The sequence below is a fragment of the Rhamphochromis sp. 'chilingali' genome, assembly GCF_963969265.1.
Source record: "Rhamphochromis sp. 'chilingali' genome assembly, chromosome: 10".
NCBI lineage: Eukaryota > Metazoa > Chordata > Actinopteri > Cichliformes > Cichlidae > Rhamphochromis > Rhamphochromis sp. 'chilingali'.
Window position 1 is genome coordinate 13,540,206 of NC_137937.1, and position 11,264 is coordinate 13,551,469.

The window sequence follows — 11,264 nt, forward strand, 5'->3', positions numbered from 1 at the left end:
CTTTTACAACTGCTTATCCGCTTAAGTTGGATGGAGAGTTACTCACGCAGGAAGCTGAGGTGTCGGGATCCTGAGGAAACAGCATTTTTAGGAATTAAGCAGTGATTCAGGGAAAAGACAAAGAAGTATCTAAGAGTAATTCTCTCTCATGGTAAAGGCTTATGTTGTATAAGAAATATATAGAGTGAAAACATGCATGTTTTTTTGTCCTTATAAATATAGGCATACAAGTCTGCCTTCCCTTAGTTGATTTGTCTTTCAGCTTATACATCAAACTGATTAACATTAATAAGAAAATTAAACAGCTGGGATTTGCAATTGGATTTCACCGGGTCTGAGCTGGTGGTATTTTGGCTGGTATTTTCTCCTGACTCCTGAGATGAGCTCAAATTGAGTCAATAAGCTGACCTTTTTCCACCAGCGGAGAAGGCATAGAGCCCCCAGGGATAGCGCTGGGGGTCATCTGACCACTCAGATCAGCATAACAACACAATACACTATTGCCAGGGGACATTACTGTAGGTCTGTCTTTTTCCCCTCCTGCAGTTCAGCCTGCACTCTAGACAACATGAGTGATCATCATAGATGGTCAGGTTTACACTCTGTACTCTGTGGACGATAGCAAAATAATTGGGTGAGTAGGGAAGTGGTGACGCTGTGCATATTGTCCATCTTCTTTTGCCTTTTCAGTCTATGCCAGCACCCAAAACTGTATGCTGAAAATAGTAGCACACTATAATGGGCTTTATACTTGTACATCTTTAATAGGTTAAAGTAGGTGGTGTGTTCACTTCAATTCAGTTCAGTTCTATTTTACATAGCACCAAATCACAACAACAGTTGCCTCAAGGTGCTTTATATTGTAAGATAAAGACCCCAAAGTAATACAGAGAAAACCCCAACAATCACACAGCGCTTGGTGACAGTAGGAAAGAAAAACTCCCCTTTAACAGGAAGTAACCTCCAGCAGAACCAGGCTTAGGGAGGGGTGCCATCTGCTATAGTGGGAGGCGGGGTTAGGGGAAGGAGACAGGAGACAGGAGAGAGACTCAATGTGGTTTACAAAGATCATCAGAGGAAGTTCTAAATGGTCGAGAATCTAACGCTCTAACCTTCTGAGCTTTTGGTGTCACGAGGGCACCTACAAGATAGTACAGAATGAATGGAGAAATGTCATTTCTGTTGTTGGTGGTGTTGATTTTTTTTTCTTTTTTGTGTAGTTGTAGTTAATGTTAATGTTCAGTTTTTAGATTTAAATTGAATTTTGATTGCACCACAAGCCACTTTATGGCATGAACTATTTTGATTTCATGCACAAATAGAGGAGCGGCAGAGAGTTTCTAGCTGCCTGGTTGGAGTCTGCCATGCTAATACTTTTTGTAGTTACCTTTTAGTAATAGGTGCTGATGAGGGGATTGTCCTCCCATAAACCCAGCACTCGCTGATGAATAGATGTCTTAATGTTTGTGAACATCAGAACAGTTTGAGAAAAACAATAACATTTTTAAATATTGATCTTCTTCCCAGTGTTTGATCATCACAAGTAGCAAGTAGCGCTATGATCAAAAGGACACATTTCTGCATCCCACACTAGAAAAAAGTTCAAAATCAAACAGATTTTCTTGTTAAAACCAAGAATGCCATCCACTGGTTGAAAAGCCCACACTACACTGCCGATGTATATGTGAAGAAAACTAAATGAGATTTAAAGATCAGCCTCTTCGAACATAAAAGCAACTTCAAGAAGAAAGTTGAAAGAAGCCCAATGACATTTTATTTCAACTGCCATCGTGTGTGATCTCCTTAAAGACAAACTCGAGACCTACATTTGTTACAGAGACGAGAATACTGGCTTTGTGTTCTATAAATTGAAAACGCTAAAGGTTCAAATTAAGGATTAGCATTGAGCTGCTTTTTGTAATTCCAGGAAAACACATAACAACACTAGCACCCTCCTTTTAACATACTTTGTGTGACGCTATTTCATTTAAGTACTTGGGGTTCATCTCATTTGTAGGCCCAACAGGGCTATTTCATCCAGCAAGTGCAGTAGATGGTGCAATATTCCTGCAGATTTACATAATACACATGTAATTAGTGTCATGGTATTGATAGTTTATGTTTATGTATTTGTGTCGTTTATGTTTAACTGTGACTGATGACATATCACTTTATCATTAGTCCACCTGGACTAATGATGGCTTGTAGCTGAAACCTATTTGTTTTGGTCTTTAATGAACATTAAGAAGTATACTCATCCGTGATCAGTTAGTATTAGTGCCGTGTACTTTACATTGGTACAATACTCGAACCAATGTAAAGTAAATAAAGTCAAATACTGATACTTTTAACCTATAAAGGCTATGAGAGCAGTGTGCCATGACTTATAAGATGAATCATCAATTTACAAATTATGAACACATTTTAATGTGTAATTAAAAATTATTGTGATTTTTAAAAACACATCTTTCAGCTTTTCATGTATTTTGAAACTGGGATTTGTTGGAGACCTGGAATGTAAACGTGCGTGTCTCTAAAGCACTTTGGGTCAGCTTCTGTTGCTTACATTTGCTATAGGCTATACATAAAATAAACATGACAGTCACCACAAACACAAAGAGGTTCAGACATGTTTTATAATGCATGTCTGAGGTCATTTTTGTCATTTCCAAAAAAAACATGAACAATCCAGTGGACTACGTGGTTCCTTAGAGGATAGGAACCACGTATTGATCACATCGTGGTAGTATCAACCTGATACTGCTATCGATGCTGTATTTGGATCGATCTGCCCACTTTTAGGCAGCACACGTTAGCAGGAAGATAGATTTATGGTTAAAATTGGCTTCGTTGTGAGAAAAAACAGGATATTAGTCTCATTTCAGTGTGATGATATAATCAATATTTTACTTGCAAAAGCTAAAATATAATTTCTATTTCTAGATGCAGGCATAAATCAGTCACTCCCATTCATTGGAGGCCACATTGCACTCCCCCTTTTGGGGGAATTACAGCTATTTTCGGTGCGCTGGGATTAATCAAAAGTGGAATGACTCTCTCTGGATCACCTCTGATGTAACTTTTGAACCGTATGCCTGATTTTCGAAAATAGCATACCTCTGGAGTCACTGAAACGAGCTGAGTTTAAAGAGTCTCGTGATATCAGTTTCTGCTTTATCTAATTTTATTTAAAAAGTTTCTTCATCTTTTGGCCACACCTGTTTTTTTTCTAACCATCTCGGCACTTCTTTCCAAAGACTGTCAAAAAATGAGTCATGAGAGGGCAGCACAGAACTTTTTTCCTGTTATTGCTTACAGCCAGCTTTTAGCATGATCTGATCAAGTTGCCATGGCGACTGTGCCCTGCTGAACTACCTGATTCCATCAAAGCTTCTTGCAGCTTTATTTTTAGGTGGTATTATATTAGTGGTACAGTGAAAAGGGGCCTTATAACCTGTCCAAGAAGTGTGCTTAATAGAAGCACAAAGAACACACAAAAGACCGGGAAAGGCAAATGTGTTGTTACAGCAACCAAAGCCTGGGAATATTACCAAAATGTAAACATAAAAAAGGAAAATGAAATAGGAAAATGGACAAAAAACAAGAGAAATTTGTTATAACAAGGCTGCTTTAACTGTGTGACGTATTTTTATTGATAAGGTTGAGGGAATTGGTGGGACCCTGGCTTTGATGAGCTACAAGATTTTTATTTCATGCTAGTGGTTTCAAAGCACTTTATTTTGACAGAGACTGAACATATTACTGCATATTGAAAGTAACATAGTTCCCAGCTGATTATTTTACAAAAGCCTCGTTTAAGCGATGTGAGCAGTAAAGCTTGTCCTGTGGGTGCTGTTGACATTTCCCACACAATTAAGTCATAATTGCAAGTGAAGGCGTTGTAACTTTTGTTTTTTCTTCTTGACATTTTCACCAGACCAATGAGCACCCCAACCCTGGGAAGAAGTTCAGTGCCAGAGGGTTCCCTCGACACTGCTACCTCCCCGACAGTGAGAAAGGCAGGAAGGTAAGCTGCGACGCAGCTCCCAGACGGAAACACCGGGCTTCCTTTTGTGGAAGCGCCGTCACAAACCATCCTCTCGTTCTTGTCTCATCAGGTCTTGAAGCTGCTGATCATGGCCTGGGACCGACGCCTCATCTTCACCATTGGCACATCCAGCACCACGGGCGAATCGGACACCGTGGTGTGGAACGAGATTCATCACAAGACAGAATTTGGCTCTAACCTGACCGGTCACGGCTACCCCGACCCCAACTACTTGGACAACGTCTTGGCAGAGCTGTCGGCCCAGGGGATTGGCGAGGACAATCTAAAGGACTGATGGCCAGCAGAACTGGTACACTGAAACAAAACCCCCCATGCCCCGCCATCTCCCAGAGAGCGGGGACACTGCACGACGGGCAACATGCGGCCGACAACACTTTACTCCCCACAAACAAAAATATCCTGCAGAAAGGGTGGCTTTTGGTTTGTGTAACCCAGGCAATCTCCCTCCCCCTGCTGTCTCTAGATCCATGCCTTGAGCAAGTTTTGTCTGTTGGCAAAGTCTCTCAAAGTGTAAATGATGCAAAGAGATTCTTGTCTGAATGTTGGGACCTTGAGGTGAAAGGTATTTATCCCTTTTTCAAGTCAAACTGATGCTGTTCTTTGGCACTCAAAGAAAAATGACAAGGGGCTAATAACTGTACACAGGCACATCTGTAAAACGCTGAACTCCAGAATGCATGGCCCCGACTAACATAATGAAAGTCAGGCAAACACACGCGACAGGGTGAGCTGTCAGCGGATCAGCTGTTGCTTGGTATTATGAAGATTTAAGAAAATCGCAAAGAAATCCAAATTAACTATTTCCCTCCCCCCAAGTTTACTTTTTTAGTGAATTCATTACAAACGTTGGTTGTGCATTTTTGAAAAATCAGGTCATGGCTCCGGAGTGATGTCATTTATGGTTAATCTGATATTTTCCACTTCTGATAGGTCAGTGTATTTTATTTTCTACGTACGGAAGTATGTTCTGTAGTGCATGAAGTAGATTCCAGAGAGCTTAAGATTTAGAAGATTATTGGTGTTTGGTAACAATTGTGTGTTGTATGGTTAACCTTGTGGACAGTCTGTGAGAGGAGACATAAAATAAGATGAAACAAGCTCTGCTCCAAGGTTTAACTCATTTGTTTAGTTGACACACTGATGACGATGACCTCTGTGAATAAAAAGGCTGCATTATTATTATTCCTGTTGGAGCGAACCCAGGCGCTGGCACAATCCATCATGCTGACCGTACACAAGGGATGAGCGTGCAATCGTGTGCTCGGAGGCATTAATAAGCTGGCTTTAAGTCCTTGAGGAGAGAAGCTGAACACACAGATGGACGTTCCTCTGTCTTTCAAACACCAACAGCTTTCCCTTAGAGATCCATTTTCGGGGGAGCTCCTCCGCTCGCCTGCAGTCTCTTGTGAGCTTGTTTGCCGTTTGTTGGCGTTGTACTTGGCTCAAGTGCCCGCACAGTGAGCAGCTGAGCCTCGGAAACGAGCAGCATCTCGTTGCCTTCGTGAGCTCACTTTGGAGTCTTTGGGGCGCTTCCCGATGTATCTGTTCACCCCCGCTTTCCGCCTCCTCCTCAGCTGTGGAGCACTCGTTCTACAAACCATGCAAATGTTGGTCGAGTGTGTTGTTGGCTGGGGACTATTTTTTCCTACGCCCCCCCCCCTTCCCCCCCCCCTCCCCCTTTAGACTTAGTGCCCGCGAGATAAAGACTTTTCGAAGGTCCTCGGTGGAGATCTTGTGATGTTTATTTACTCTGCGATAAATTATAACCCAGAGCTGCATAATTCTCCATAAATATGTCTGATCAATTTTAATGAGCGGGAGCGTTGGTGTCAGGTTTATTAAGGGGTCACCCAGCAGCGGGCTTGATTTTGGGGTTAATCATAGTCTTCCATAGCACTTTGAGGCAACATTTTTGTTGATTAAGTCATTTGGTTTTTAGAAAAATGTCTTAAATTGCAACTTAATCTTTTTTTAAGTTGATGTTTATAAACTGGCTTGCGATGCTTTAACTATATATATATGAATATATAAAATATATTTGCAGATGTGATATACCTTTAAATTTAAACTCAATTTGAGTCAATGGTGTAAGTTTAATTTATTTTTATACTCTTCTATATAGAAAATATACAGATTGTCCCACATATCTGTACACAGGCACATGAACATGAGTCACATAAAATCTGGCAAAAAAATTTGTCAGGATGTCAGGGACTGAAACATGTATGACTTGTTATGGACGTCTTATATTGCAAGTAGTCTTAGCGTATTCTGCTGTCATGACCTTAATGTAGACCTTGTGTAGTTGATCCCCGTGGGACACAAATAAATACAGTAAATGTGTCTTTATTATTGCTGGGGCAGCTTTAGCGGCATGAAGATGGCCCATGTTGGCCTTTTTTTTACGTTCCGTGGGAACAGATGTTGTCAGCCATTTTTTGTTAAAGCTGAAGGTGAAAACAGCCTGGGTTCAAGATCCAATCACAAAATATTCTTAAGAGTTTGTTTAAGCAGGTGAGGTTTCTCTTAGTTAGGCGTGAGTCACAAACACAAGAATACACAGAGTTTGTCACTTTAAATTCTTCCCCTCCCTCCTGCAGTGCCATGTCAGTACTAGTTCAGAACTAGTTTTGCATTATATACTGTTGCGCGGCAGAAAAAGAGGAAATCACAGCTGACAGGATCTGCGGGCTACATCTGCAAATCATCCGTGAATTTCTTGCTGTGGAGCCTCCCGTTGCCACTGACAGCTATTTTGTTGTGGCGAGGCAGTGCCTGCTTTTTGGCTCCAGTACCAGTCCCATTTTATTATGAGAGAAACATGAAAAAGCTTTCTGCATCAAGCGCTAGCACCACATCAGTGGAAAAGTGCTACTTCTAACTCTCGCATCAAAGCACAGCAGTGTGGAAATATACATTTAAATGTCAGTGATGCCTCAGTCGCAGCCACTGTGTTGGTAAAGAGAATTTGCACATGCATATGCATACCCAGTGTGTTTGTCAGGACTCCATTTACATCTGCAATTAAAATAATCACAGCTGTTTGGTTTGCAACTGCAGTCTAAGCCAGATACATGGATTAATTATAAAACTCTTTTCATACAAATGATTTGATCTCATATAGATATTAGGAAAGATATTTAAGGTTAAATTAAATATAATTTAATATGCACTGCTCAAAAAAATTAAAGTAAGACTGAAAACACATCAGATATCAACGGCAAAAAAGTTATGCTGGATGTTTACACTGATATGGACTCCATAATGTGTTAGGAATGAAAGGATGCCACATCATTTGAGGGAAATTAAAAATAGTACTCAGGACCCAGTGCACCAGCGTAGGGTCTGACAGTGGGTCCAAGGGATTTCACGCTGATACCTGATGGCAGTCAGGGTGTTGTTGCCTGACCTGTAGAAGTCAGTGCGTCCCTCAGATCATCACTGACACAACACCAAACTGATGATGCTAAACAGTGTTACAGACACCATGGACCTGCCAGTTCTGGCATTCTATGGCAAATGCCATTTGGGCTCCAAAGTGTTGGGCAGTGAGAATAGGCGAGCAGATACGGGTCCTGTTCATGGGTTAAGGACCTTCAAGACCATGTCCGACTCTCCTAGAGTAACTTCTGGACTCCTGAGCCAGTGATGGGAGACACAGCAAACCTTCTGGCAGTAGCACATATTGATGCACAACCTCAGAGGAGCTGGACTACCTGTGCAACCTCTGCAGGTTAATGTAACCCCTAATGGAAAAGTAGTGAAAAAAAACTGTCAGAAAAGATGATGAGGGAAAATGTTTATCTGTAAAAGTATTGCTTTTTTGTCTCATTATTGCCCCTCTAGTGCCGCTGTTATTAATTTCATTGACACCAAAAAGGTGAAACGTGGTTAAAAATAACGACCGCTGCTGCATAACTGATCGGATCAATATCCCAGAAGTTTATCTGACTTGATTCTGTACTCTGAAAAGTGTTCCTTTAACTTTTTTTGAGCAGTATATTTAAGACAGATTACTGACCGGCTTCATAATTCAGTCTCAATGAAACTTCTACTCAAATTTTTTTCTTGAAAAATCTTAATAAATATCGCCACACATTACTAAAATTGCATATGCATCCATGGACTACCCAAAGTTTCATCTACATATAGCATACACCATGGGCCTATTTCAGCTGGCCACATCCCTGCTGCAGTGTGGCAATGCTGAAGACACAAAGTGGTGTGAGCTGTTTATCCCAAACTTATGAATATATTTTAATATCTTTTGTTATTCTGTTAAAGTCCACTTTCACTAGATGAGTAGTGGAGCCTGTGTTGTCTGTGAGCTAGCGTCTCCATTTTTCAAAAAGGACACTTTTGTGGCTCTTGCTTCTCAGGCACGAATTTTCTTGAATGCAGCTGTTGTTAACCTTCAAAGAGAGCTCTTCTTCGCCCAGGAGCAACAAACAAAAGATTTAAAATCTATCCAAGGTCACAACAATCACTGTAATCGCTTTTTTAAAAAAGGGTTAAGGCATTAAAATACCACTGGGTTGTGTGCATACAACAGGATGCCAACAGAAACTGCTGGATTACTTTAAAACAAGGTTTCATTATGCATGTGAATCAGCCTGCTGAAAACTGCTCCTGTGTAAAACAAGCTGTCATTGTGTAGCTTTTAGCTACAGTAAGCTCTTAAAACCCAAAGAATGGCAGATGCTACAACTCGCTTGTGATCACTGTGGAGCATTTAGCAGCTAAAGTGCTCGGACTTTTCATTCATCAGGTGGACAGGATCATGACTCTAAATGAATCGTGAGCGAATCACTGTCCTTAAGACCAAATAAGCCAGTTGTTGCAGATTTAAGTATTAATATCTGTTTAAATATTTTAAACCTGTATATTTGTTTTCAGGCTGTTTTAGCCACAGCTCTGTGTTTGTGGTATGGTATATGGTAAACAAACTATTAAGAGTATTTCTGAGTGATTTTTGACCCAGGCGCTGAAAACATTCACATTTTTGGCCTACGTCAACTTTTCTCCTTCGCACATTTGTGACACCCTTTATACAATGGGACAGCAAAAGAGAATGCAACCGATCTATCAGGGAACTTTTCCATGTGAAGTGAAATTTCGTTCACTAGAGAAATCCAAATGTTCGCTTCTTCAGCTTTTTCCTTTTCCACGTGTCGGTCTTGTAGTGTGAACGACGCCCGGCCCTTTAGACTTTTCAGGTGTGTACAGATCTATGTGGGAATGATGTATAAATCAAGGTTTTGGTATTTTTCCGGTTAAACAAGAAGGAGGTGGTTTTTATGCAATTTACTATTTTTAAAACCTAATACATGATTTACGTGTAGCAAGAAGAAGGTTGATTGTTTTTGGTTCAAAATGACAATGGATGTTTTCTTTATGGGGCGCCTACCTCTGCGTTTCTAAACAGAGAGGTTGCAATCCAAGGATGTTCACATGCTATGTATAAAAAAAACATATATTTTTGATGTCTTTTTTTTCAATGATTGTCTCTAAAAAGAACTATTATGTAACATTTGCTGTATTGCTCTTCATCCCATGCTATTCCATTAGAGGTTAGAGGTGGGATCGGGGATGAAGTTACTTTGTCCTAACGTATGAAGTATATATGAAGTTGTACTCTCGTAGTGTCTACTGCAAACTGTACTTCTCTATCTAAGTGATACTTTACCATTTTTCTGTGGCTATGCTGTACGTTTGTATCCGTCCGTGTGAGCGTGTGTGAAAGTGGGAGTCTCGTAGACAAAGCTTAGGTTCATGTCCTTTAAAGATGCCGTAACGTTTCTTAGAGGTGCATGTTAACCAAACAGTGAGCAAGCGTATTGATAGTGCAGAGTTTTTCTTGTTTTTTGCATATGAAAACATGTTAGCTTCTCTAGAAACCCCACCCTGGTTTTCTGGTGGTTAGCACTGTGGTTCTGAAAGTTATTCCTATTAGTTAGGGATTTTCCCTTTTTATCTTTTATCCCCCCCCCCCCCCCCCCTCCCTCTGTATTGGCTTTGATTTACACAAATGAGGAAACGATAGCGTTTTGCTGCTTTCCCCACTCTTTCCACGACATGTAAAACATCTGAAGTTTTTCAATTTAAGTGCCCATTTTAAATTACCTTTCCAAGTCACTGTTTTTGTTGTTTAATCTTAGGCAGCGTCTGCATATTGTTATGGTTCACGTGGACAAACTGAGATAAACTAAAAGCAAGATATACAGAGACATTGATTTAACTATAAAGGGCTTCTTAATCTATTGGTCTTTATTGAATTGTGATGACCTTGTTGCATGTTTGTGTGTTTTGTTGTGGAAAAATAAATGTGCCCTTGACAGGGGTAGTGTGTTTGAGCTTTTGTTACACCGGCTCTCCTTGTCCCCCCCACCCCACCCCAGTCGGTGGTGATGTGTCCTCTTCCTATTTAACACCACCGTTTCCTTCTCCCTGGGTAACTCTGTGCTTTGGAGCTCGTTATATGGATATAAATGAGCCTGGCTGCTGTTCTGGAGTGCAGCAGGAAGAGTTCTCACTGGTAGTAAATTTGCTTTATGGTAATTTTCTGCCTCTGGCTTCTGTGGTAAAGAGCTGTGGTGGGCGCATATTAAAGCAGGCCTTGAGATGTCAGGACGGAGGTGATGAGACACACCCCCTTTCAGGTTGTCGTTCTTCCTTCCGTCACTGACCCAGCAGCTCGGGGGCCAGACCCCTGCTAGTATTTGTAAATAAGCCCTACTTGCCTGTCTCCGCTCACCTCTCACGCCTAATGAGGGGGCGAGCAGGGAGACTGCTGCATCAGTGCAGGTAGGTCTGCTTTCATTAGCATTTAAATAAGGCCGGGAGGTGCATTGCTGGCACGCATATTTTTTTCATGTGGTATAATTTAACATTGCATTCAGATTCTTGTTGGATTGTGAATTCTGTGGTTCTGGTGGGTTGATTAAATTTGAACAAAGGAGTAGAGCAGTAACCATGACACTGGGAGCCTGCTCTGGCATCTATCAGATGTGACGGGGTTTCCTGTAATACCAAAAATGAATCAATGTCTGCTTGAAGTCAGATCCTCCTGCACTTTAATGCTAACCAGGAGACGGACAGACATAAGCCAGCAAAGCAGATTTTTTGAACCAATCCTTCATTTTATGGAAACCAAGTGAGGATCAATGTAAAGAAAAAAAAAGTGTCAGTCTCGTTT

At 40.9% G+C, this 11,264-nt stretch overlaps 1 protein-coding gene across 3 annotated transcripts in view; it reads left to right on the plus strand.

Moving 5' to 3' along the window:
• dtx1 (deltex 1, E3 ubiquitin ligase) overlaps window positions 1-10,403 on the plus strand; it is a 53,326-nt gene extending 42,923 nt beyond the window's left edge. For all 3 annotated transcript variants that reach the window (XM_080892951.1, XM_080892952.1, XM_080892953.1), the window contains 2 exons: window positions 3,938-4,027; window positions 4,119-10,403. In XM_080892951.1, the coding sequence (XP_080749077.1) occupies window positions 3,938-4,027; window positions 4,119-4,343 (315 nt within the window). In that variant the 3' untranslated portion in view covers window positions 4,344-10,403. The remainder of the gene's footprint in view (window positions 1-3,937; window positions 4,028-4,118) is intronic.
• The last annotated feature ends 861 nt before the right edge of the window (window positions 10,404-11,264 follow it).